The 27,254-nt window shown below is 43.2% G+C and overlaps 1 protein-coding gene across 9 annotated transcripts in view; it reads right to left on the bottom strand.

Moving 5' to 3' along the window:
- Positions 1-22,660: 22,660 nt before the first annotated feature.
- The window catches only part of PTPN3 (protein tyrosine phosphatase non-receptor type 3), a 113,564-nt gene continuing 108,970 nt past the window's right edge, over positions 22,661-27,254 (bottom strand). For all 9 annotated transcript variants that reach the window (XM_067040983.1, XM_067040982.1, XM_067040986.1 and 6 more), the window contains one exon: positions 22,661-26,248. In XM_067040983.1, coding sequence (XP_066897084.1) covers positions 26,171-26,248 — 78 coding nt within the window. In that variant the 3' untranslated portion in view covers positions 22,661-26,170. The remainder of the gene's footprint in view (positions 26,249-27,254) is intronic.

Genomic DNA, 27,254 nt, shown 5'->3' with positions numbered 1-27,254 from the left:
AATAACTGAGGTAAAAGGACGGATAAGTGACCTGGAAGATAAAATAGTGGAAATAAGTACTGCAGAGCAGAATAAAGAAAAAAGAATGAAAAGAACTGAGGACAGTCTCAGAGACCTCTGGGACAACATTAAATGTACCAACATTCGAATTATAGGGGTCCCAAAAGAAGAAGAGAAAAAGAAAGGGACTGAGAAAATATTTGAAGAGATTATAGTTGAAAACTACCCTAATATAGGAAAGGAAATAGTCAATCAAGTCCAGGAAGCACAGAGAGTCCCATACAGGATAAACCCAAGGACAAACACGCCAAGACACATAATAATCAAACTGTCAAAAATTAAATACAAAGAAAACATATTAAAAGCAGCAAGGGAAAAACAACAAATAACACACAAGGGAATCCCCATAAGGTGAACATCTGATCTTTCAGCAGAAACTCTACAAGCCAGAAGGGAGTGGCATGATATACTTAAAGTGATGAAAGGGAAGAACCTACAACCAAGATTACTCTACCTGGCAAGGCTCTCATTCAGATTCTATGGAGAAATCAAAAACTTTACAGACAAGCAAAAGCTAAGAGAATTCAGCACCACCAAACCAGCTCTACAACAAATGCTAAAGGAACTTCTCTAAGTGGGAAACAGAAGAAAAGGACCTACAAAAACAAACCCAAAACAATTAAGAAAATGGTAATAGGAACATACATATCGATAATTACCTTAAATATGAATGGATTAAATGCTCCAACCACAAGATACAGGCTTGCTGAATGGATACAAAAACAAGACCCATATATATGCTGTCTACAGGAAACCCACTTCAGACCTAGGGACACATACAGACTGAAAGTAAGGGGATGGAAAAAGATATTCCATGCAAATGGAAATCAGAAGAAAGCTGGAGTAGCAATTCTCATATCAGAAAAAATAGACTTTAAAATAAAAACTATTACAAGAGACAAAGAAGGACACTACATAATGATCAAGGGATCGATCCATGAAGAAGATATAACAATTGTAAATATTTAGGCACCCAACATAGGAGCACCTCAATACATAAGGCAAATACTAACAGCCATAAAAGGGGAAATCGACAGTAACACAATCATAGTAGGAGACTTTAACACCCCACTTTCACCAATGGACAGATCATCTAAAATGAAAATAAATAAGGAAACACAAGGTTTAAATGATACATTACACAAGATGGACTTAATTGATATTTATAGGACATTCCCTCCAAAAACAACAGAATACACATTCTTCTCAAGTGCTCATGGAACATTCTCCAGGATCAATCATATATTGGGTCACAAAAATAGCCTTGGCAAATTTAAGAAAATTGAAATCGTATCAAGTATCTTTTCCGACCACAACGCTATGAGACTAGATATCAATTACAGGAAAAGATCTGTAAAAAATACAAACACATGGAGGCTAAACAATACACTACTTAATAACGAAGTGATCACTGAAGAAATCAAAGAGGAAATCAAAAAATACTTAGAAACAAATGACAATGGAGACACGACGACCCAAAACCTATGGGATACAGCAAAAGCAGTTCTAAGAGGGAAGTTTATAGCAATACAATCCTACCTTAAGAAACAGGAAACATCTCGAATAAACAACCTAACTTTGCACCTAAAGCAATTAGAGAAAGAAGAACAAAAAAACCCCAAATTTAGCAGAAGGAAAGAAATCATAAAGATCAGAGCAGAAATAAATGAAAAAGAAATGAAGGAAACAATAGCAAAGATCAATAAAACTAAAAGCTGGTTCTTTGAGAAGATAAATAAAATTGATAAACCATTAGTCAGACTCATCAAGAAAAAAAGGGAGAAGACTCAAATCAATAGAATTAGAAATGAAAAAGGAGATGTAACTGACACTGCAGAAATACAAAAGATTATTAGAGATTACTACAAGCAGCTGTATGCCAATAAAATGGACAACCTGGAAGAAATGGACAAATTCTTAGAAATGCACAAGCTGCCGAGACTGAACCAGGAAGAAATAGAAAATATGAACAGACCAATCACAAGCACTGAAATTGAAACTGTGATTAAAAATCTTCCAACAAACAAAAGCCCAGGACCAGATGGCTTCACAGGCGAATTCTATCAAACATTTAGAGAAGAGCTAACACCCATCCTTCTCAAATTCTTCCAAAAGATAGCAGAGGGAGGAACACTCCCAAACTCATTCTATGAAGTCACCATCACCCTGATACCAAAACCAGGCAAAGACATCACAAAGAAAGAAAACTACAGGCCAATATCACTGATGAACATAGAGGCAAAAATCCTCAACAAAATATTAGCAAACAGAATCCAACAGCACATTAAAAGGATCAAACACCATGATCAAGTGGGGTTTATTCCAGGAATGCAAGGATTCTTCAAAATATGCAAATCAATCAACGTGATACACCATATCAACAAAGTGAAGGAGAAAAACCATATGATCATCTCAATAGAAGCAGAGAAAGCTTTTGACAAAATTCAACACCCATTTATGATAAAAACCCTGCAGAAAGTAGGCATAGAGGTAACTTTCCTCAACATAATAAAGGCCATATATGACAAATCCACAGCCAGCATCGTTCTCAATGGTGAAAAACTGAAACCATTTCCACTAAGATCAGGAACAAGACAAGGTTGCCCACTCTCACCACTCTTATTCAACATAGTTTTGGAAGTTCTAGCCACAGCAATCAGAGAAAAAAAAGAAATAAAAGGAATTCAAATCAGAAAAGAAGAAGTAAAGCTGTCACTGTTTGCAGATGACATGATACTATACATAGAGAATCCTAAGGATGCTACCAGAAAACTACTAGAGCTAATCAATGAATTTGGTAAAGTAGCAGGATACAAAATTAATGCACAGAAATCTCTGGCATTCTTATACACTAATGATGAAAAATCTGAGAGTGAAATTAAGAAAACACTCCCATTTACCATTGCAACAAAAAGAATAAAATATCTAGGAATAAACCTACCTAAGGAGACAAAAGACTTGTATGCAGAAAACCATAAGACACTGATGAAAGGAATTAAAGATGATACAAATAGGTGGAGAAATATACCATGTTCTTGGATTGGAAGAATCAACATTGTGAAAATGACTATACTACCCAAAGCAATCTACAGATTCAATGCAATCCCTATCAAATTACCACTGGCATTTTTTACAGAACTAGAACAAAAAATTTCACAATTTGTATGGAAACACAAAAGACGCCGAATAGCCAAAGCAATCTTGAGAACGAAAAATGGAGCTGGAGGAATCAGGCTCCCTGACTTCAGACTCTACTACAAGGCTACAGTAATCAAGACAGTATGGTACTGGCACAAAAACAGAAATATAGATCAATGGAACAGGATAGAAAGTTCAGAGATAAACCCACACACATATGGTCACCTTATCTTTGATAAAGGAGGCAAGAATATACAGTGGAGAAAAGACGGCCTCTTCAATAAGTGGTGCTGGGAAAACTGGACAGCTACATGTAAAAGTATGAAATTAGAACACTCCCTAACACCACACACAAAAATAAACTCAAAATGGGTTAAAGACCTAAATGTAAGGCCAGACACTATCAAACTCTTAGAGGAAAACATAGGCAGAACACTCTATGACATAAATCACAGCAAGATCCTTTTTGACCCAACTCCTAGAGAAATGGAAATAAAAACAAAAATAAACAAATGGGACCTAATGAAACTTAAAAGCTTTTGCACAGCAAAGGATACCATAAACAAGACCAAAAGACAACCCTCAGAATGGGAGAAAATATTTGCAAATGAAGCAACTGACAAAAGATTAATATCCAAAATTTATAAGCAACTCATGCAGCTCAATAACAAAAAAACAAACAACCCAATCCAAAAATGGGCAGAAGACCTAAATAGACATTTCTCCAAAGAAGATATACAGATTGCTAACAAACGCATGAAAGAATGCTCAACGTCATTAATCATTAGAGAAATGCAAATCAAAACTACAATGAGATATCATCTCACACCAGTCAGATTGGCCATCATCAAAAACTCTAGAAACAATAAATGCTGGAGAGGGTGTGGAGAAAAGGGAACACTCTTGCACTGCTGGTGGGAATGTAATTTGATACAGCCACTATGGAGAACAGTATGGGGGTTCCTTAAAAAACTAAAAATAGAACTACCATACGACCCAGCAATCCCACTACTGGGCATATACCCTGAGAAAATCATAATTCGAAAAGAGTCATGTACCAAAATGTTCATTGCAGCTCTATTTACAATAGCCAGGACATGGAAGCAACCTAAGAGTCCATCAACAGATGAATGGATAAAGAAGATGTGGCACATATATACAATGGAATATTACTCAGCCATAAAAAGAAACGAAACTGAGTTATTTGTAATGAGGTGGATAGACCTGGAGTCTGTCATACAGAGTGATGTAAGTCAGAAGGAGAAAAACAAATACCGTATGCTAACACATATATATGGACTCTCAGGGAAAAAAAAATATCATGAAGAGATTAGTGGTAGGACGGGAATAAAACACAGACCTATAGAGCATGGACTTGAGGATATGGGGAGGGGGAAGGGTAAGCTGTGATGAAGTGAGAGAGTGGCATGGACATATACACACTACCAAATGTAAATTAGATAGCTAGTGGGAAGCAGCCGCATAGCACAGGGAGATCGGCTGGGTGCTTTGTGACCACCTAGAGGGGTGGGATAGGGAGGGTGGGAGAGAGGGTGATGCAAGAGGGAAGAGACATGGGAACATATGTATATGTATAACTGATTCACTTTGTTGTAAAGGAAAAACTAATGCACTATTGTAAAACAGTTATACTCCAATAAAGATGTTAAATAAATAAATAAAAATTTTTTTAAAAAGAAAAAGGAACCATGAGTGTGTGTGGGGGGGAGGTGAGATGTGTCACACGGGTACTGTGCTGCCCCACCCAGATCCCCTTTTCGGTACCCTCGTACCTGTACCCCAGGTGCTGGAAAGAGTGGCTATTGACGGCTATCAGCCACACACCTCAGTGGGAATTGCCTTCAGCTGTAGAGAACTGCCTGCCTTCAGGTTCTGCTCCCTCCTAGGGGTGGTCCATGGCCAGTGATTGGCTAATGCATGGTAAAAAGCCAAGCCCCTTTGCTTCAATTTTGGGGCAACTCTGAAGGGGCTCCAGAAGTCCCCAGAGGATCACCTGAGGTTCAGCTGCACCTGCATTTCATCTTTCTTCCCCAATGCAGTCCTTCTCTCCTCACTTTCTTATGGGTGTATCTCTTGAAAACATCCCCCAGTCACTCCTCTGCATGCAACCCTCCTTCTCAGAGCCCACTTCCAGGAAAGTCAATCTATGATACACGACAAGTTACCGCACACGAGATTTCTCAGGTGTCTTCAGTCACAAAGGCTGGAACTAGAGTCATCAGGACAGCTGTTCTCATCTTTCCTCACTCCCCTGCATCTTCTCCGCATGACTGTTTCCTGACAAGCCAGGCTTTCCATGACCTCTGGTGGTCCTGATGCCATCTCAGAACATCTTTTCAACTTCATCTTCCACCACTAACACGCTCATTCTCTGGGTATTTCTGTACCAGTTCCTACAAGAGAGCGTTTGATTGGCCCAGCTCACCTTTTCAAGTCAAGCCACCTCATAGGCTGCCAACAAACCTTGAGATTGGCTGACTTTGGGTCAGGGACCCACCTCCAGTTCAGTCAGCTGTGGTTGTTGGCATAGGGGGTGGGGAAGGCTCGTGGCTTTAGGGCCTCCCCTTCAGCAGGGCTCGTGGGGGGATGGGCCGGCTTTGTAAGGACTCCAGTATGTTTATAAAAGGTGGTCTCAGTGCAAACAAAGCCCTTGAAAACGCAGGGGAAAGGAAAAGGCAAGAATCAGAACACTATGTCAAGCAAGGAGGCAGGGCTGCTGCCCCTGTGTTCTCGGCTAAGGAGAAAACCAGCTTGATTTGGAAAGAAGGGTTGAAAGAAGCAGAGGGAAGAGTGGGTATGTGTGGAATGAAGCCACATGGGTCGGCCCAGCCTGTTTTCAAGGGAAGTTGAACCCCAGGCATCGGGCCACAGGGAGAAAGCAGGGACCTGGGGCCAAGAGCAGGAGAGAGAAGGGAGCCGGCAAGCAGTCAGGTGTCCCTGGGACCGGTTTAGTTACCTTTTGTTGCCTCCGTACATGCTGTGCTCCACGGGGACACCTCAGCTTGCCCGTGGGGGAGGTGCTCCCAGACCACGTGCCCAGCACTTCGAGTGTTTTCTTCCATCTCCTGTGCCCTTAATAACAGCCTCTGGGTCTCAAAAGTCCCCACACCTGAGCTTCCTCCAGCTCCATCTGAGGGAGGCACGGTACAACTTCACGTCTGAGGACGCCCACAGCTGCATTTTTACATTGCTTGGACCCTCTCACAAACTGTAGGAGACAGGACAAGAGGCATTATCGGCCTTTTATGATGCTGTCCAGTTTGGTAGCCACTAGCCTCCTGTGGCTTTTTTAAAAAAAATTTTAGTTTATATTGGAGTATAGTTGATGACCAGTGTTGTGTTAGTTTCAGGTGTACAGGAAAGTGATTCAGTTATCCATATAAATGTATCTATTCTTTTTTTCAAGTTCTTTTCCCACTTAGCTTATTACAGATTATTGAGCAGAATTCCCTGTGTGATACAGTAGGTCTTTGTTGTTATGTTTTCAATACAGCAGGCCTGTGTCTTCCTAAATGTAATTATACTTAAATAAAATATCAAAATTCCGTCCCTCAGTCACACTGCTCACATTTCAGTGCTCAGTAGCCCTCTGTGTCTAGTGGCTACCATGCTGGACAGTGGAGACAGAGAACAGTTCCATCATGCTAGAGAGTTCTGTGGGACTGTGCTGCCGTAGAACGTGAGCTTCCAGTGGGCATCTGTCTAGTTCTTTACGGTCATCCTGGTTCCTGCATCAGCACAGAGCGCAAATCACATGTTCAATAAGCAGCTGTGGAATGAATGAATTGAACAGACCTCCACTTGCAGAGGAGAGAAGACTCCAAGAGGTGTTACTTTCACGGTTGGTCCAGAGAATACGTGACAGAGCTGGGACTCCAACGCAGTCCTTCCACTTCCAAGCACAGGCCTTGCTCAGCCCCTCCCTGATTTTTCACCAACCTCTGACAGGAGGAAGTGGTTCGATGCTGTCACCTTAGCAACCTGCTGTAGCTGATTGGAAAATCACCTTATTTTTTTCCAGTTTTATTGAGAAATAATTGATATTCATCACTGTATAAGTTTAAGGGTTACAGCATGATGCTTTGATTTACATATGTTGTACAATGATTACCACAATAGGTTTAGTTAACACCTATCATTTCATATAGATACAATAATAAGAAAAGAGAAAAGGCAATTTTTAAACGGTAAATGTTACAAGGGATGAAGATTTAATAACTCCACCTCTCCTCCCTCATCCTCTCTTCCAAATTTTATCCTACATTTTTTTTAAAGACTTAAAAAAATTATTTTATTTATTTTTTGCCTGTGTTGGGTCTTCATTGCTGTGCGCGGGCTTTCTCTAGTTGCGGCGAGCGGGGGCTACTCTTCGTTGTGGTGCACAGGCTTCTCATTGCGGTGGCTTCTCTTGTTGCAGAGCACAGGCTCTAGGCAGGCGGGCTTCAGTAGTTGTGGCAGATGGGCTCACGGGCTTTGTTGCTCCGCGGCAAGTGGGATCTTCCCAGACCAGGGCTCGAACCCGTGTCCCCTGCATTGGCAGGCAGATTCTTAACCACTGCACCACCAGGGAAGCCCCGATCCTACTTTTAATTATATCAATAATTAGTGTTTGCATCACTAGTTTGAACAACATAAGTATTGTTCACTGCAGAACCTATTAGAAGACTGTGATTACATGTTCTTTTTTTTAAATTGAAGTATAATTAACCTACAATTCTATGTTAGTTCTAGGTGGACACCATAGTGATTCAAAATTTCTATAGATTACGTGATAGCTACGAAAAAACTCTTAAAAAATGGCTTATGATTTCTGGTCTCCAAGGTAAGGGGGAATAGAAAAGCGATAAAATATAGAAGAGTAGAAAGAAAATGTATTCATTTTTCTAACACTAAAGCCAGGTCAGGTAACATTTGGGGATGTTTCCTCCCAATCCCTTTTCTATACAGAGGTGTTGGAGGTTTCCCACAGGGTTGTGTCTTTTGTTTTTGAAAATTGATTTTCCAGGAAGTTACTTAGGCCAGAAGCTTTCTGCTTCTTTCTCCCAGCCTCACCTTGAAGCTTCTAGGCCCCATTTTTCTCTTTAGATATCGGCATAATCATGGAGTCATAGATATATCCCCCTCCATGAAGCAAGCATGCCACAACCTTGACCAGGCAGAGCTCAAGGCACGGGGCTAATAGTGTATTAAAGCTGAGGGTTTGGGGCTAGAGATTTCATACCTGCCTGTGAGGGGAGTCCAGCCACTGGCTCTGTGCTCTCAGGGAGATGAAAATGAGTTACTTGCCTTAAAGAAGCGAGGAGTCGCCAAGGCTGCCTCACCGTGGGAGCAGAGGAGAAAACCTTACCTCCTGACCCTGGGCAACGTGCCGACGTGGAGTCTGAATTCCCATCACTTGCATGGTATGAGGTTTCCAAGTGGATTCCAAGTGAACAAGTTAAAACTTGTCCAGAACTGGTAAAAGTCAGGGGACCTCAGGTTCCATGAAGTTCCAGGATAGGGACACTTCCACAGTTAGGAGTCCGGGGTGCTCGCAGAAACCCCATGAAGACGGGCTTGTGATCCATGTATAACCCACGTGAGGGCATAAGCTCCAAGCAGTCAGCAGCTGCAACTAGCACAAGACTTTATACCCCAAGAATTAAAGATAATAAAACAACCTGAAAGAAACTTTAAAACAAGAAGGTTAAAAATGTTTGAAGAGATAAAGAAAGGAAGGAACAGATACTTTAAGCCTAAAGCCAGAACAGAATAGTATGAGAAAAGAATACATGGGCTTAAAAAGTGTCTACATAGAAATTCTAGGAAAGATATAATAAAATTATTGAAGTAAAGGGACCCCGTGAATTCCGAGATGTCAGGGGGAAATGAGGCTGCCCTTTTAAAGGATGTTTCTGTGACAAACAGTTGTTAAACTTCCCTATGAACTAGGCACACTGTTTCAGGGGTTTCAACTATATTAACTCATTCGATCTGCACAAGCTCATGCAGTAGGTCCCATTCTGGGGAGGCAGGGAATATTCTGATTGACCTGTGGATGGTCCATCCCCAAGGCAGTCAAGGAATAAAAATAAAATGTTATGGGGCTTCCCTGGTGGCGCAGTGGTTGAGAGTCCGCCTGCCGATGCAGGGGACACGGGTTCGTGCCCCGGTCCGGGAAGATCCCACATGCCGCGGAGCGGTTGGGCCCGTGAGCCATGGCCGCTGAGCCTGCGCGTCCGGAACCTGTGCTCCGCAACGGGAGAGGCCACAGCAATGAGAAGCCCGCGTACCGCAAAAAATAAATAAATTTTAAAAATGTTAAGTATAAAATAAATCACTTTACATGGATTATCTCATTTAGCCCTCATTTAATAATCTCATTAAACCTCACAGCAATCCCTCTAGGCAGGAGTCATTATCACCCTCTATTATGTGGTTTAGGAGACCGAGCTTACAGCCATTAAGAAATTTCCCTACAGTGTCAGTTGTTATTTCTCCTTTTTCATTTCTAATTCTATTGATTTGAGTCTTCTCCCTTTTTTTCTTGATGAGTCTGGCTAATGGTTTATCAATTTTGTTTATCTTCTCAAAGAACCAGCTTCTGGTTTTATTGATCTTTGCTATGAGATATCATCTCACGCCGGTCAGAATGGCCATCATCAAAAAATCTAGAAACAATAAATGCTGGAGAGGGTGTGGAGAAAAGGGAACTCTCTTGCACTGTTGGTGGGAATGTAAATTGATACAGCCACTATGGAGAACAGTATGGGGGTTCCTTAAAAAACTAAAAATAGAACTACCATACGACCCAGCAATCCCACTACTGGGCATATACCCTGAGAAAACCATAATTCAAAAAGAGTCATGTACCAAAATGTTCATTGCAGCTCTATTTACAATAGCCAGGATATGGAAGCAACGGAAGAGTCCATCAACAGATGAATGGATAAAGAAGGTGTGGCACATATATACAATGGAATATTACTCAGCCATAAAAAGAAACGAAATTGAGTTATTTGTAGTGAGGTGGATGGACCTGGAGTCTGTCATACAGAGTGAAGTAAGTCAGAAGGAGAAAAACAAATACCATATGCTAACACATATATATGGAATCTAAGAAAAAAAAATGTCACGAAGAGCCTAGGGGTAGGACGGGAATAAAACACAGACCTACTAAAGCATGGCCTTGAGGATATGGGGAGGGGGAAAGGTAAGCTGGGACGAAGTGAGAGAGTGGCATGGACATATATACACTACCAAACGTAGGGTGGATAGCTAGTGGGAAGCAGCCGCATAGCACAGGGAGATCAGCTCGGTGCTTTGTGACCACCTAGAGGGGTGGGATAGGGAGGGTGGGAGGGAGGGAGACGCAAGAGGGAAGAGATATGGGAACATATGTATATGTATAGCTGATTCACTTTGTTGTAAAGCAGAAACTAATGCACCATTGTAAAGCAATTATACTCCAATAAAGATGTTAAAAAAAAAAAAGAAATTTCCCTTATGTTTACACAGTCATCAAGCAATGCAGTTGGGATTTAAATTGAGGCAATTGGAATCCACCAACCAAGCTCTTAACAATGATGCTAAGGAAACAGTGGTTGTTCATTTCTATTCTAGTTTTATGCATTACTTAATGTTGAATAGGCAATACAGTTCCTGATTCAAAATTTATCAAAGGGTCTATAGTAAAACATCTCTCTCTTACCTCTGTGCCCCCCCAGAGGTATCCAGTGTTCCCAGTTTCTTGTGTAACTTCCAGACTTACTTTGTGCCTATAGGAGCAAGTGTCTATAGATATAGACAAGTCTATCTGTATACATGCATATTCGTTTCTCCCTTTCTACGCAATTGGAAGTTTCCTCTATATCTTGCTGTTATCATGCTGTTTTCATTTAACACTTTATTTTGGAGTGTATTCTATATTAGTATAGAATAATAATAATACAATAATAGTATAGAATATTTACTATGATTAATATTATAGAACAATATACAAGTATAGAATAATAATAATGACAAAGCAATAAGGGGCTTCCTCATTCTTTTTTTATTTTAAAAAAAGAAATAAAAAATAAATTTATTTTAAATTTATTGATTTAATTTTGGCTGTGTTGGGCCTTCGTTGCTGCACGCGGGCTTTCTCTAGTTGTGGTGCGCAAGCTTCTCACTGCTGTGGCTTGTCTTTGCAGCGGAGCACGGGTTCCAGGTGCATGGGCTTCAGTAGTTGCAGCTTGCGGGCTCTAGAGCACAGGCTCAGTAGTTGTGGCACACGGGCTTAGTTGCTGCACGGCAGGTGGGGTCTTCCTGGATCAGAGCTCGCACCCGTGTCCCCTGCATTGGCAGGCAGACTCTCAACCAGTGTGCCACCAGGGAAGTCTTCCTCATTCTTGTTTATGGCTGCAGAAGACTCCATTGTAAGTCTGTATTATAATTAACTTCACTAGACCTCTATGCTGGGCATTCAAGTTGTCTCCAGTCTTTGGCCATTACAGTGCTGTTGTGAATAACTGGATATACATGAGGAATCTGTTCCTAAAGTTTGAATTGCTAGGTCAAAGTAATGTGCATTTGTGAAGCTAGGTTGTGACTAGTTAAAAATCATGGGGACCTTATAAAAATTCTTTTTTTCTGATTATAAAAAATACATGGTAATTATGAAAAAAACTTAAATCACCCATAATTCCTAAATCCAGAGATATTCACTGTTAACATGTTGGTACAATCTTCTGAGTCCCTTTTTATGTGTATGCATATACACATGTACATACCTTGGAGATTGCACTATCTATCTAGGTTTTTTTGAGTTTTTACACTGAACGTTATATTATATCATAACCATTTTTTATCTTATTTAAATATTCTTTACAACTGGCATTTCATGATTGCATACTACTCCATTATAGGACCATAATTTACTTAACCCATATCCTTGATATTGGACATTTAGTTGTTTCCAATTTTTTCATATTTTAGGAAGCTCTGCAATGAATATTGCTGTATGTAAGCCATTGTTTCCATCTGTCTGATTTCCTAGTCACTTTCTATTCTAATCATTAGAATCAATGACTAAAAGTAGTTTTTCCTAGTCATGTTTTATTCCAATCATTAAGTCAATAGCTAGATATAGAAGTTAAACTAAAGAATATCAACATTTTCTAAGTTCTTAATATATACTGTTAGTATGTACTTAATATATCCTGTCCTCCTGGTTGTACCCATTTATACTCCAACATCCTCATCTCACCACTTCCTTAGCAACATGGAGTTTTATCTTATAAGGAATTTAGCAAAAGGTGGCATCTGTTTCTTTGTTCTTATGATAACATATGTAATGCTTACTAATTATTATAAATAATTGGAAAAGAGCGAAACTTAGAACAACCCATAATCACAAAAATTTGATCTAATCACTATTAAAATGTTGTGGACTTTCTAGGCTTTTCTCTTTTCAAATATTTTCGATAAAATTGTCATTAAGTATGCTTCAAAACCACAACTTTTATTTTTGCCAAGTTTAAGCTGAAAATGGCATCTCTTATTTGAATTTGTCATATTTGTTGCAAATACTTTTCTCAGTTTCTTTCCTTTTAAAATTTATTTTATTTTTGACTGAGTTGGGTCTTCATTGATGCGTGCGGGCTTTCTCTAGTTGCAGCGAGCGGGGGCTGCTCTTCGTTGTGGTGCAGGGGCTTCTCATTGCGGTGCCTTCTCTTGTTGCAGAGCACGGGCTCCAGGCGTGCGGACTTCAGTAGTTGTGGTATGTGGGCTCAGTAGTTGTGGCTCACTGGCTTAGTTCTCCGCGGCATGTGGGATCTTCCCGGACCAGGTCTCCAACCCATGTCCCCTGCATGGCAGGTGGGTTCTTAACCACTGTGCCACCAGAGAAGCCCTTGCAGTTTCTTGACTGCCTTTTTATTGTGCTTATGATATTCTGAATTTTTATGTGATCAGATTTAGAAATCTTTTTCTTCCATCTCCCCTATCCCCTCTAAAAACCTGTTGCCATGGGGATAAGGGTGATAGGGTGTAAAGTAACATAGAAGAGGAACAGTGTTAGGGAGCACAGGATCCTAGTTGAGATCAGCCATGTAAAGAGTATTGGCCTGCATCCATTCAACAGGTATTATTGGTAACTGCTTATCACTATGTGTGTGTCCTTAGGGACACAGAGATGAACGAAGCATGATTCTCTCTCCAGTAGGGAGATAAGATGAGCATGACCAGTGACTCGAGATGCATCGTATTCCAAGCCATCACAGAGGAGGAAACACGGCTCTAGTTCAGGAAGGGGCAGGCAAGGAAGGCTTCCTGGAGGAGAGGGCATTTGAGCTGGACCTGGACGACTAGGAAGGCGTGTGGCATGTGGATATGAGGAAAAGAAAAGATAGAACTAACTGCAGGAATTGCTAAGGGTAGAAGTTGTCACATTCCTGCCGGGTTGGTGGGGGGTGGGGGCAAGAAGACACTGTTGGGAGTCCTAGGCGAACAGACCCTCCTCCTTAGAGTAGTGGGCAAATACAGGCCGTCTCGAGCTCGCAGAGGAAGAGATGTGTTAAAACAGGTCATCACCTGGGACTTCCCTGGTGGTCCAGTGGTTAAGACTTCGCCTTCCAATGCAGGAGGTGCAGGTTCGATCCCCGGTTGAGGAGCTAAGATCCCACATGTCTCATGGCCAAATAACCAAAACACATAAACAGCAGCAATATTGTAGCAGGTTCAAAAAAAACTTTAAAAAATGGTCCACATCAAAAAACATCTTAAAAAAGAAAAAAAAAAAACAGGTCATCTTCTTTTTTTTTTTTTTTTTTTTTTGCGGTATGCGGGCCTCTCACTGTTGTGGCCTCTCCCGTTGCGGAGCACAGGCTCCGGACGCGCAGGCTCAGCGGCCATGGCTCACGGGCTTAGTTGCTCCGCGGCATGTGGCATCTTCCCGGACCAGGGCACGAACCCGTGTCTCCTGCATCGGCAGGCGGATTCTCAACCACTGTGCCACCAGGGAAGCCCTAAAACAGGTCATCTTCTGATGAAGGTTTGGAATTCCAAATTGACCTATTCCATTTAATCCACATCATATTTGCAACATTAACCAGTAGGATACTGTTTGATAGTGATGTCAATCAAAGTAGAAACAGATTGAAAGATCTTTCTTGAAGATGGGTCTTGACGTAATACAGTTTAAATTGGAATAAGATGAGGCAGGAATTTGTAACTTTGGGGACTCTGGAGGAGGCCTCTGGACACTCTCCAGGCGTTTATGCAATGAGGCCAGCATATCAAGTGCTTTGGCCAGTGACAGGTTCATTATAGGGCCCGACCTAATTGTCAGGGCCCTTTTGCCTTTACTCAGAATAACTTTCTTTTTCTGGGGAGCTGTTCCCACTCTTGAGTCCAGTCTAGTTCTGTGGGGATGGGGCTGTGACTCACTGACCAACTCCAGGGTCGCAGTGATTGGTCCAAGGAGTGAGCTCTTAACCTGAATCAGAATGCTCCCCTGAGAAGCCCTGAATGGGAGTGGAGACAATGCTCATTCCTTTCTGGTTTTGGAGCCACATGGGGATCAGCCATCTACCAGGCCATTTGAAGGCATCAAGATAATGAAGGCTGAGAGAAGCAGAAACAAAAGGATTTAAGAATCCAATCCCTCCACTGAGCTGTCCTACTTCCTGAAGTCTTCTTTCCCTCCTGACACTGCCCTAGTGTCCTGCCTAGGAGTCCTCCTCTTTGGTTTAAGCTAATTTGAGTTGGCTTCCTGTCACTTTCAATCAGAAGAATCCTGTCTGACACAAGGAGGAGTTAAAAACTGATTCTTACATTTAATTTCACTGCAGAGTTCAATGTTTTTCATTTCTTTAGTATATGTGCATCGGTAGCAATATTCCAGCTTTTAAAAAATTATATAGTAATTTTTAGAGCAATGCATGTTCATGGCAGAGACTTAGACTATACCGATAAGGAAAAAGCAAAGGAAATCCAGCCACTACCCTATCCCTGGAGGCAGCCAGTCTTAACATATCGGGATTCCCCACCCCCTCTCTGACTTTTTGCTATCATCTCTGTATCTATTTATCTGTGTATGTATCTATTTATCTTTGATCTGTTTTATCTGTCTCTTTGAGCTGTCATCTATCTTATCTATCTATCTAAAACAGTAATAGCCGAGACAGCACTTATTATGTACCACGAATGGTCTGATTTTCCACATAATAACTCACTCTTCACAACAACCCTGTGACATAGGTATTATTATCCCCAGTTTATAGATGAGAAAACTGAAGCTTAGAAAAGCACAGAAAGGTTAGAAAACACAGGCTGAGTGGGGTTAGCTATCTAACCCCAGGACTTAAAACTGGCAAATGGTGAGGACCTGGGATTTGAATCTAGGTTGTTTTGCTCCCGAATCTATATCCTTGGCCACCACAATATACTGACTTTATCTATAGTTAGAATCACACAATAATACTATTCTGCATCCTGAGTGACTTACTTATCAAGATATCACAAGATTCTTTCTGTGTGTGGATACCTACATCGACTTTCAGAGCTACCCAGTGTCCCATAACAAAAATGCACCGAACTTTATTGAACTAGACTCAGACTGATGAGCGTTGAGATTGTTTCCAAATTTTCACCATTATAAAAACATCTCACTGCAAGGACATATTTAAAAACTGTCTTGATATCTTAAGACAAAACCTTTAAATTATTCCCTTAGGTCAGGTTCCCAGAAGTGGAGTTACTGGGTTGGTGGGTTTGCAAATGGTTTTTTATCGTTTTGACATCTGCAGCCACCTACTTCTCAGAACAACTTAGGGGACTGATGACACTGTTTTTTAGTTTAGCTTGCTTTTTTTTTTTCTGTAGTACGCGGGCCTCTCACTGTTGTGGCCTCTCCCGTTGCAGAGCACAGGCTCCGGACGCGCAGGCTCAGCGGCCATGGCTCATGGGCCCAGCCGCTCCGCGGCATGTGGGATCTTCCCGGACCGGGGCACGAACCCGTGTCCCCTGCATCGGCAGGCGGACTCTCAACCACTGCGCCACCAGGGAAGCCCTAGCTTGCTTTTTTTTAACAATTAAAAAATTGAGATGAAATTCACTTAACATAAAAGTCACCATTTCAAAGTGTGCAATTGAATGGTTTCTAATGTATTCACATTGTACAACCATCACCATTCTCTGATTTCAGAACATTTTCATCATCTCCCCAAAGAAACTCCATACTCATTAGCAGTTACTCCTCTTCTCCCTTCTTCCCAGCCCCTGGCAATTTCTGATCTACTTTCTGTCTCTATGAATTTGCCTTTTCTGAACAACACAAATTAATGCAATCATACAATATGTGACCTTTTGGGTCTGGTTTTGTTCACTTAGTGTGTTCTCAAGGTTCATCCATGTTGTAGCATGTATCAGAACCTTTTTCCTTTTTATGGCCAAATAATGTTCCACTGTATGGCTAGACCACATTTTGTTTACCCATCTAACAGCTGATGGACATTTGGGTAGTTTCCACCTTTAATCCTTTATGAAGAATCCTGTTATGAACTTCTTTATTTAGTTCTCGATGTTATGAAGAAAAGCGAGAGGAGAGCTTTTCCTGAGATGAGGCAGAAAGAAGATGATAAAAGAATTTGTGGGGGAGGGCTCGCCAATTTATTTAAGTAGTAAAATATAGAAATAAAGGCATTTGGAGGTGGAGGCATCTGTGGGGAAGGGATCAGCTCTCCCTGTGCTTTTGGACAATGCCTACATAAGCCAAAATTAGAATTCCTACAAGCTCTTTGTTATTGAGGACAACCCAGATTTAATACAAGAAACAAGGGACTGCTGAGGACACTAACTTTTTTTATTTTAGAATGTATTTTTCTAGGCATCTCTCAGTTGTTTTTGTTTCAGGTTTCTGAGTTTTTATGGTTAGTTTATAAATAGCATGCATACCTTTTGTTTAGAAACTTGACTTACTGGCCTTGATTACTATCAAGCCTGTTCTCATTTACACACCTCTGCCTTTGCCAGGTAGGTCTCTCACTGCAACCAAAACCATGCACCTGATGTCTAAGGTGAAATCTAAGAGCTAAGTTCCTGGCCAGGGCCCTGAAGGTCACTCTGACCTCACACTCTGGACAGAGTCCAGACAGGTCTCCTCTGTGGGCAATGCCTTTACACATCATGTAGTTCTGTTGTATTATTTCCTGGCTGTGTCGTGTATATTTGAAAATATTTAATCTAATTTTTCTTCTCCCCTTTCTTTTTCCTGTACTGTTTTATAGGGTATGCTGATAGCTGTCATATACAATTTAGTCCATATAGTATAGGATATTGAGATAGATCATGACCCAGGAGAAAAGGAATTGCTGCTTCTGTAATTGATAAGCATCCTGGTTGACTCCTCTTGGGAAAGGGTGAGCAGATTTTCAGTTGTATGAGGGATGGTCGTTCCATATCAGGCAGGCACACTGTTATGTTTTAGAAGTATGGGAAGGGTATTAGAAGGCAGAGGAGTGGATTATAGTGGACATTTGATTTTGGTCATCCAGCTTCTAAATTGGAAACACTTCTACCACACAAGGCAGAGATCCCCTCCTGCATCTCCCATTACAGACCCTGAACATGCCACATGTTTGCATTCTGGCCTCCCTTGCAGCTAGGTCTGGGCTCATAAGCTAGGTCTTGCCAGTGAAAAGCATCTGTCCCAGGACTCAGAGACGACAGGCAGCAGCGACTGTGTGGGTTCATTCTTTGAGGGTGGCAGCTGCAGGGGCAGCTCATCCAGTGTCCAAAGCAGGATGGGGTTCAGTGGTGTTGTGGTGTCAGCAGTTCACGCAGTGGAGTCCACAGGGACCAGTTCCGAGATCTGATCTAGACATTGATACTGGCCATACCACTTTAGAGCACCACTTACCACCCTTCCCCTTCCTGCCTTGGGTACTCTGTGTGTGTGTGTGTGTGTGTGTGTGTGTGTGTGTGTGTGTGTGTGTGTGTGTAACAGGAAGAGGGTAGGGGAGAGAGAGACATTTCCTCCCTTTATTTATAATTGTCTGCTTGGCATTAAATGATGGGATGGAAGTTAAAGCCTCTGAGGCATGAGGCTTATTTTCAGAAAATGTTCAATCGGAACCTCAGGCTTGGCATTGGATGGTAAGTGAGCAGTTCTGAAAGACAACAGGAACGATGGACCCATTTCTCAAGGTGCAAGTGAGAAGTGGATGGAGTTCCAGGTGGGGTAGAGGGTTTCAGCCTAGGCCAGAAACCCATTAAGCACTGAGGGGTTTTCTTTGGGGCTCCAGGGCCGGACAGATGACCGAATGGTTCCCTTGGTCAGTGTGAGGAAGCATGGTTGCAACTGCCGCTGGGCACAACCGGGCACAATATGATTCATATCGTCATCAATGGAGGAACAGAGATGCCAAAAATGTGAGGTTGCCCAGGAGCCACCTGGTTGAGGGGTGGGATGCATAACTCTGGAAATGCACTGGGGCGGGTACTGCTGATGGGGGCTGAAAGAGGGTATTATTCCCTTGCTCCTGCCCCATCCCACTACCCCACCCGCTCAGGAAGGAGAAGCGTTGTTCCCTCAGGCTGGAGGGGGCCAGGGCAACGCTGAACACTACTAAAGAAAATCATGCATGACACCTGTGCTGAGACCACGGACCAGCAGAGGCTGACGTCCAGACCGAGGCTGGAGTTCTCTCCTTAGCCCCAGTGTGCTGCCCCCTTGGTCTGTCTTGCTTGTGGGGCTCTAGGGGAGAGTGAGGTCTCCGAGAGTTCAGGCAGGCAGAGGAGGGGTGGGGAAGTTCAGAAGTTGGACCTCTGGTTACACTTATGATCAAATATATGAATTCGCTGCTATGGACTGAATTGTGTCCTCCCCCAAATTCCTGTGTTAAAGCTCTAACCCCCAATGTGATGCCATCAGGAGATGGGACCTTTGGAAGATATTCAGGTTTAGATGAGGTCATGAGGGGCCCCCTTGATGGGATTAGTGCCCTTATAAAAAGAAGAGACATCGGGGCTCGCTCTATCACGTGAGGACACCGCAAGAAGGCGGCTGTTTGCGAGCCAGGAAGAGAACTCTCACCAGGAACCGAATCTGCGGGCACCTTGATCTTGGACTTCCTGGGATCGAGAATTGCGAGAAATAAATGTCTGCTGTTTAAGCCACCCAGTCGATGGTATTTTGTTACTGCAGCCTGAGGAGACTATGACAATTGCACATTCACCCCAGATGGGCTATTTTAATAACTGGATTTGATTACAGAAATCATTTGAATGGACTAACGTTCAAACAAGAGTGGCACAGAAGACATCTACTGTGACTGTTTGCAGTGCTCAGGACCCAGAAATGTCTACACCATTTTTAAGAATAAACGTTCACGTTCAGACATAGCTGTGGGAGACTCCTCTGACTGGTTTACATGTGTCCCTAATGTTAGACCTCAGACCCAAAGAACAATCTCTTCATCTTCTCCACACCTAGTTCTCCTTGTTTGCACACCCGCCCAGTTGCCCAACCTTGAAACTGGCCCCATCCTTGGCTCCTCCCTCGGTACACCCACCAGTCATCAAGCCATACTCCTTCCTCTTAAATATGGCTGGACTACGACCACCTACCTTGTCTTCACTGCCACCATTCCTCCCCGGACCTCTGCCACTCTGTCCCAACAAGTCTTCTTTTCTGGCTCTTCCTCTGTTTTGGACAATGATGTTGGAAGCCCTGGGGCAGCCTAAGGAGAAATTCTGGTGGCTTCCTCAACCACGAGAGCAATCTAGAGGTGTAGGGACTAACTAGCAAAGGATACGAGGGTGGCCATAGGAGAAGAATGACCTGTATAATTTGGGGTTGGGGAATGGTGGGGACCTGGGGTTTCTAGAAAAGAGGTTAAGTTTGTTATCGGTCTATTCTTATTCAAATGATTCATGTATGTAATGGATGAGTGCTGACCATGTTAGGAGCTGTCAGTGCTGTTCTTCAGGATGGTGGGTCAGTTTTGCTTAAGTGACATAATTGCACTTGTTCTTGTGTGCTGGGTCTTGAGCAGTGTTAACTCCTCGTATGTCAGCCCTTCAGTAGATCTGAAGTCAAGGAATCTGTAGGGGAGGCTGCTAATTGTGCCCTAATAATCATTTCCCTTTCTTCAATAATAAAACTCCTGAATTTTGGTTGGGTAGAGTGCCATCCAGAGTAAAGACTGCATTTCTTCACCCCTCTGCAGCTAGATGCACCCCTATGATCAAGTTCTGGCTGTGTGTTAATCAAGTAGTCTATGGAACTTCCAGAAATTATCTTTAAAGGGAAGGGGCATTCTTTCTGGGGGGTCCCTTTTCCTCTTTTCTTCTGGCTGAAAGATGGATGCGATGGCTGGAGCTGGATCAGCCATTCTGGACTATGAGGTGAAGGTGTATGTTGAAGATTGGAGTGGCGTAGGTCCCAATGATCATGGAGCCACTGTACCAGCTCTGGACTCTTGTGTTTATGTGAGAAATAAACTTCTAGTTTGCTCCAACCACCTTTACTTTGGCTTTTGGATTTAGAATTTGGTAACTGATAATGGGATGCTGCAAATAACATCCAAAATGTAGTACTGGCTTAGAGGAATTGGTAGGCAGCAGATGTCAAGAATAGATATTGTCTTTTATATAATGGCTAAACATTTGATGAAATTGGATGGACCACATGCTGACAGAGATCACGGCAATAGAGGAAATGGTGGGAGAGAGATAAAAGTGTGAACGTTGCTCCTTGTTGCTTTTCACAAAGTCATAGAAAAGTGAGATGAACTGGGGCTAGAGCCAGACAGACTGCAGAAGAGATGGAAGGCAATCCTGCTTTACCAAGGGAGGCACTGTCTCTAGCCTGTGATCAAAATTGATTAAAATCTTGAAGCATAGAAAATGCCAACAGTCTCTGTTCTCCAAACTGCAGCTATTAAGAGCAGTGGCCTTGAAGTGGCAGCCTTAGCAGGAGACAAGGCTGGGGCAACAAGCCATTTTCAAGGCTCCTCTGCCAGAAAATGCAAACCAGTAGCTCCAAAGATCAGACTGTGGGTGTTGCCTTCCCACCCAAACTTCTTGGTCAGGTGGCCCCAAAGTCACTACCTTCAAGTTGAGAAGCACAGGCAGAGCACAGAACACTGGTCTAGACCAGATCTTCGGCTGTGGGTACTTGCTGGAATTCTATTGGCAGAGAAACCACAACGATGGGGACCCCCCCCCAAACTGCCCCAGGAGTAAGCAGGGCTACAAAAGCTCTGTAGCCCCACCTTGGACGCGGCCAGGGAGGTCAGTGGACAAGGAGTCCCTCCCAGAGTGGGGCTGGGCTGTCAGGTGACCATCCAAGGGATTCGATGGCCGGCCAGAGGCGTCTTCATTATTCCTGCAGTGGACTTGGGTAACCCCTGGCAGCAGTGTTTCCTGTTCTCTCCTCTTATGAATGAGTTTCCAATGGCTGTTTTCCTGTTTCTGCTTCACGACTGTTTATGGGCTATGTTGGGAGAAAATAACTTGAGTGAGTTTATAGGTCATTAGACCACAAGAAGCCACCCAGAGCTGACAGAGAAGACCACAAATGACTCAAATGTGACTCTGGCTTTAGATCCGTGCCATACCTGGCTGGGGTTTGAGTTGTCTACCTCAGGGACGTGAGGCAAGAAAGGTGACACCAAAGGGTTGAGTTATGGCAGAGACCACTAATTGTCCCTCAAACCCATTCTTTCCTTGTTTCTCAGAAACAGAACTCCTGAATTTTTATTTTATTTTTTTAGAGCTCTTTTTTTTTTTTTTTTTTGGACCACACCATGAAGCTCGTGGGATCTTAGTTCCCCAACCAGGGATCGAATCGAGGCCCTCGGCAGTGAAAGCGTCGAGTCCTAAGTGCTGGACCACCAGGGAATTCCCAGAAATCCTGAATTTTAGTTAGGCACATGGCTTCTTGGAATAAAAAGTATCTTTCCCAGACTCCCTTGTGGTGGATACGGCCCTGCAAGTTTGGACTGATGAGACGCACAACATTTGCAAGACACGCCCTAAGGGAAGGGTCTTGCTTTTCTCCTCCTCTCTCCTCCATTCTGCCTGCTAGAATGTGAACACGACTGGAGCTGCCATCGCGGACCTCAATGTACAAGCTGCAGACTGGGAATGGCCAAGTAACAAGTCAGAAGGAACCTGAGACCCTAGGGATCATGCAGCCACCTGGCAGCCCTGCATGGGAGAGGGTAAAGAAACTTCTACTTTGTGTAAGCTACTGTTGTCAGGATAGCTGAATCTAATTCTGATCTAGAACTTGCCACACAAGGTCAAGGCTGTCCCTGGTCATCCTTCACCAGAAGGAAGGTGGAGATGGCAGAGAGCACTCTCCTCCAAGAGAGTTAACATTTACTTAAAAAAAAAAAAAAGCAAACAAAATGAGAAAACATTTCCAGAAATCAAGACATCAGAATAAAAATGTCAACACACAATAACAGTGTTGCATAGCTTGAATGTTTTTATATTGATCAAATTGTTTTCCAGTAGAGTCACTGAAAGAACAGGTCAGAAGGTAAAACACTCCAAATTTACAGACAAAATATTGCTAATCAATTAAGATACTTTTCAAAACTACATGACAACACAAATCCCTTGGTTGCTCCAGACGGAACGTGAGTTATAGAAACGCCGGACAGCCTGGCCATTGGACTCCCTCCCTGCTTGGGTTCCCAGGCTGAGGTCAGAGTCTTTGCCAAGGTCTGAGGGAGACAAGCTCTTGGAGAGCTTGGAGACAAGTTCCAGAAACGTGATACATCTCTCTCCAGTAGCTTACTGGAGGTTTTGGTTTAGGATTAACCTTGACTCTCTGGAATAGGCTCCCTCCCAGAAGGGCAGATGTTGAAAAACTCCAGAGCTCATCCCCTCGAGCCCAAACCCCCCCTTTCACTTAGAAGGAAAGTGAGGGCTGAGGGCGACACATCTTGTCTAAGTCTGATCTAGATCCACGTCCTGCCCCTGCCCACTCTTTCCCATTGACGCTGCCTCTTCGTTGCCTCCCGTTCTATGATAACTTCTACAAGGAACAAAAAACATCAACCAGCAACTTTGTAGCAACAGCATCTATGCTAATCTCAAAGCAAACTGAAGTATAAGTTACTGTGGTAGGAACTAAAGACCAGCCCAAGTTTGTGATCCAACCCTCCCTGCTCCTCCCCCAAACAAACTGAGCTGCATCTCTTGTTCTGGAAAATCAAAACACCTAGTGCAGGTTCTATGGAGTGACACCAGGCCCTCTCCCATTTTATGTCTGCACATCGACGAGTCTAATTAGATCTTCCGAGAGTGCCAGGACACAGGATGTAAATGTCTTCTCCATTCATACCCCAATTTCCCAGGCAAAATGTTTATCCTGATTTTGATGACGTTCTTCACTTAGGGCTAAAACGGGCTTCTTAGGTATTAATTGCTTAAGTATATAAGGTGATGAAGCAGGAATCTTGAACTCCACAAATTAATCGGTAGCATCTGTAGTATCTACTTGCATATTTCATTCCTTTCGATAACCCTCTTGTCTTGTTCTTCCCCAGGATTTCATGGATTTTGTTCCTGGTAACATCTGCTGAGTCTGAACTACTGGCCTGCACAGTGGCCGAAAAAGGCTGGTTGCGACCTTCGGTAAACTTTTTGGAAATTGATGTAAAATAATGGCAGCATTTCCTCAACCATATGAAACAATTTGTTTCTTAAAAAAAACAATAAAACATAAATCTCCAAACTCATTTAGACTTCACAAGCTTTTTACACACAGGGTGTTGATGCCTTTTTTATCAAATGGCAATGATTTGCTCAATATCCTGATGGCATTTACATCTCCTTCAGCTTTCCCTCTTTTTTGGTGCCTGGCTGATGGAATTTTCTGAGTCCAGAAGTACTTGTATGATACTCCTTTGTGCCCTTGGTTCTCTTGAGAAGAAAAGCGATTTTCTCTTACAAAACCCCAGCTGATTCTACTTCTGTTTCATGGATTTGGGGGCTAGTCACTGATAAATTAACTTTTCAAAGTAATTCATCCAGAGCAGTGTCAGATTCCAGCTGATGACAACTTGAATAGCATCATCTTATTCAATCCTCATATTCAACCCAAAGTCCTCAGTATTATTTATTTCTCCTATTTTACAGACGAGAAAGTGGAGGTAAAGCTCATAAGTGACTAGGCCTAGGGCTAGCTGTTGAGTGGAATCAGAAACCAAATCCTGTACCCCTTAGCTCCAAACTCTGCTGCTACACTCTGCTAGCCTGGCATTATGCTGACTAGGATGGGGCTTCGGTGTCTCCTGTCACACAGTATGGCTCATGACACAGCACAACACCTTCCTCCACCCTGGCCATTTAACAGTAAAACATCGGTGGGGAAAAGATGTAAAGAATGCGGTAAATAAGCTCAGTCTGGAGACAACCTTTAGAAACCTGGCCCCTACCGTAAAGGTCTTTTACCCAGTTTGTGACCAGGAAACTACTCAACTGGTCCAGTTTGCTAAACATCAAAACGGCCTCATTTCAGTGCACTATAACATGATACCATCCTTTTTCTATAAATCCCGTTAAGAAATTGGATACTTAGCTGTTTCTTCTGGATACATAAAACCACTATTTCAAAATACCACTTTAGAATGTTTACGTAATTTATTTTCCTTAAATAATAATTTGCTATAATCCTGTCGCAAATTAAAAAAAAAAATTAACACAGTATTAACAAAGGCAGAATTCTTCAGGACAATCAAAATCATGGTGTACTTAGAATAAATTAACATCAAATGGTGTTTATATTCAGATAGTCTGATCCTCTCCTTTGAAATGAAACGAAGACCATTGTAACTAAGAGTGAATGCACACATTTGTTCTTCTATACAGAGACTCATTCTTTATATAAACTCAACTGTAATTTGAATCAAGTTAGGAATCCCGAGAAACACTCACCCGTGGGAGCACACACAACACACAGACACACACACACCTCCACAGGCAACCCTCTAGAGGCTGGGTTTCCCATGGCTCAACGACTCGATCTTTTCTCAGAAGGGCCGAAGATTCTGAATATTTAGGTGATATCCCACCTCCCCTCAGGAAAATTGTAATGTTTCAAGTGTAATAGCTCAAAGTAGCAGCAATCCATGTCTTAGATTCAGTAGTGGATGATTCCAGTCCTGGGCGCTGAGTGTACAGCAAGAGGAAGACGGAGGCAAGAGGCACCCGCTCCAAAAACGAACACGTGGAACAACGCTGGGCTCCCTTGTTCTCAGAGTCTCAACGGAAAACTCACCCGAGACCTGCACTGCCCGGTCCAGGCACTGCTGTGAACCGGAGGAGGGTCACTAGTGCAGGGAGAAGGCAGGGCATTTGGACACGATTCTCAGAAACGGGAATATTGGAAGTGGCCGGGAGATGGGACCAAGGAAGGGAGGGCAGAAAAGGCACCGCCTGCCCCTCGGCCTGACACCCCACCCCCTGCCGTTCAGTACATTCGTGGGGTTCCTCATCAGCATCAGGGCAGGTGAACACTGACTGTTCCAGCTCCGCCCAGACACATGGAAAGCTCAGCCCTTAGTCCTATACACATATACACACAACTCAGCCAAGCAGCTCTGAGCAGCCACACCATCTCGTTTCTGGGAGGTCAACAGGGTTGCTGGCGCCCCCTTCTCAATTGCCCAGGGATGGTTTACAGGAATATGGAGACGGAGAAGGAGGGAGGCGTTAGGACAGGCCCCAAACTGAGATCCCCTTCTGCTTATTTCTCTCCGGAGGAGGTGAGGGCCTAAAGGATGCTACAACCGCATGCGTTATCTACACAGTTCCTATGTACACGATACCTTTTTCTTTTAATAGAAATTTAAAGTGCCTGGGTTCAAATATGCTCATTCCTTTCCCACAGCCTACAAATTCCTCTTGCTGCTTCCAGAGAGAAGGAGGACGCCCTTGGGAAAGAGGAATGAACGTCTTCACAGTCGTCTTAACTGGGATCCAGCATTTGGACTAAGCCTTCTTCATAAACACGAAGGATTGCTTCACACACAAACTTGTACTGGCTCTGGAAAGGAACAGAAAGCCGTCAAGCTGGCCAGCAGCTCCACAAATGCTGCATCAGACCACAGACACAGTTCTTCTTTCACCTCACTCACAAACACCCTGAGCTCCAGCTCCGGCCGAGCCAGGCTCTGGGCTACATCAGGGACACGGTGTGGAGAAGACACACCTACCTGTGAGCTCACTACGTGATGAGGGCTGGGCAACCGTGGCACGGGAACACAGCAGAGGGAGGGACTAGCGGTCTCAGGGAGTCAGGGAGGGACACAGGTTGCTGCAGGGTGGCCCTTCCAATGTACACACCAGTGTACGTTGAAATGAAAGGGCGGCCCGTTCAGAGGAGCGTAGCCAGGGCTCACGCTTCCGGCCCAGGACAGCTGGCGGTAGCGGGGCTGGTAGGAAGGTGGCACGGGTGGGCTGGGGCCTGGCTGCAGAAGGCCTTGCACTGAGATAAGGAGTCTGGATTTTGTCCTCCAAAGGAAAGCCACCGAAAGCTGCTCTTACAGGGTAAAGTTCTTTATATTAACAAACACCTAAGAGACTTATTTTACTGATGTGTCCCTGGGTGACAGGAAAGCATTCAGACTGAGCTGCACCAGCTAGGAAAATGTGCCCAGAAGATGCACTTTAAACATTCTTTAACTAGCAATGAGGTCTTCCATACCACAAAACAGGGCAGAGAGCCTGATTTTTTTTTTTTTTTTTTCTTAACCAGGTTTCCTGGGTGCACGTGAATTTAAAGCAGGAGCTCACCAACATTAGAGAGATCTTACGAGCTTGGTCCATGAGTCCGTGAGGACACAGAGCTGAGGGCAGGTCCCGCTCCCTTCTTTGCTAACTTCTCCCCATCCATCGGGGGGTGCGGCCTCGGAGGCCATTCCTCCAGAAAGCCTTGACTTTCCAAAGTCAGCTTTTGATACTCTTCCCGAGCTCTTAGACTCCCTTTGGACTTCTCCCACTGCTGCTGAGATTTATAGTCAACTGATCCAGTTCTACTAGATATAAACTCA

Source organism: Kogia breviceps, chromosome 8 (assembly GCF_026419965.1).
Source record: "Kogia breviceps isolate mKogBre1 chromosome 8, mKogBre1 haplotype 1, whole genome shotgun sequence".
Classification (NCBI taxonomy): domain Eukaryota; kingdom Metazoa; phylum Chordata; class Mammalia; order Artiodactyla; family Physeteridae; genus Kogia; species Kogia breviceps.
The sequence above is the reverse complement of the archived record's forward strand: the minus strand, read 5'-3'. Positions and strand labels throughout refer to the sequence as shown.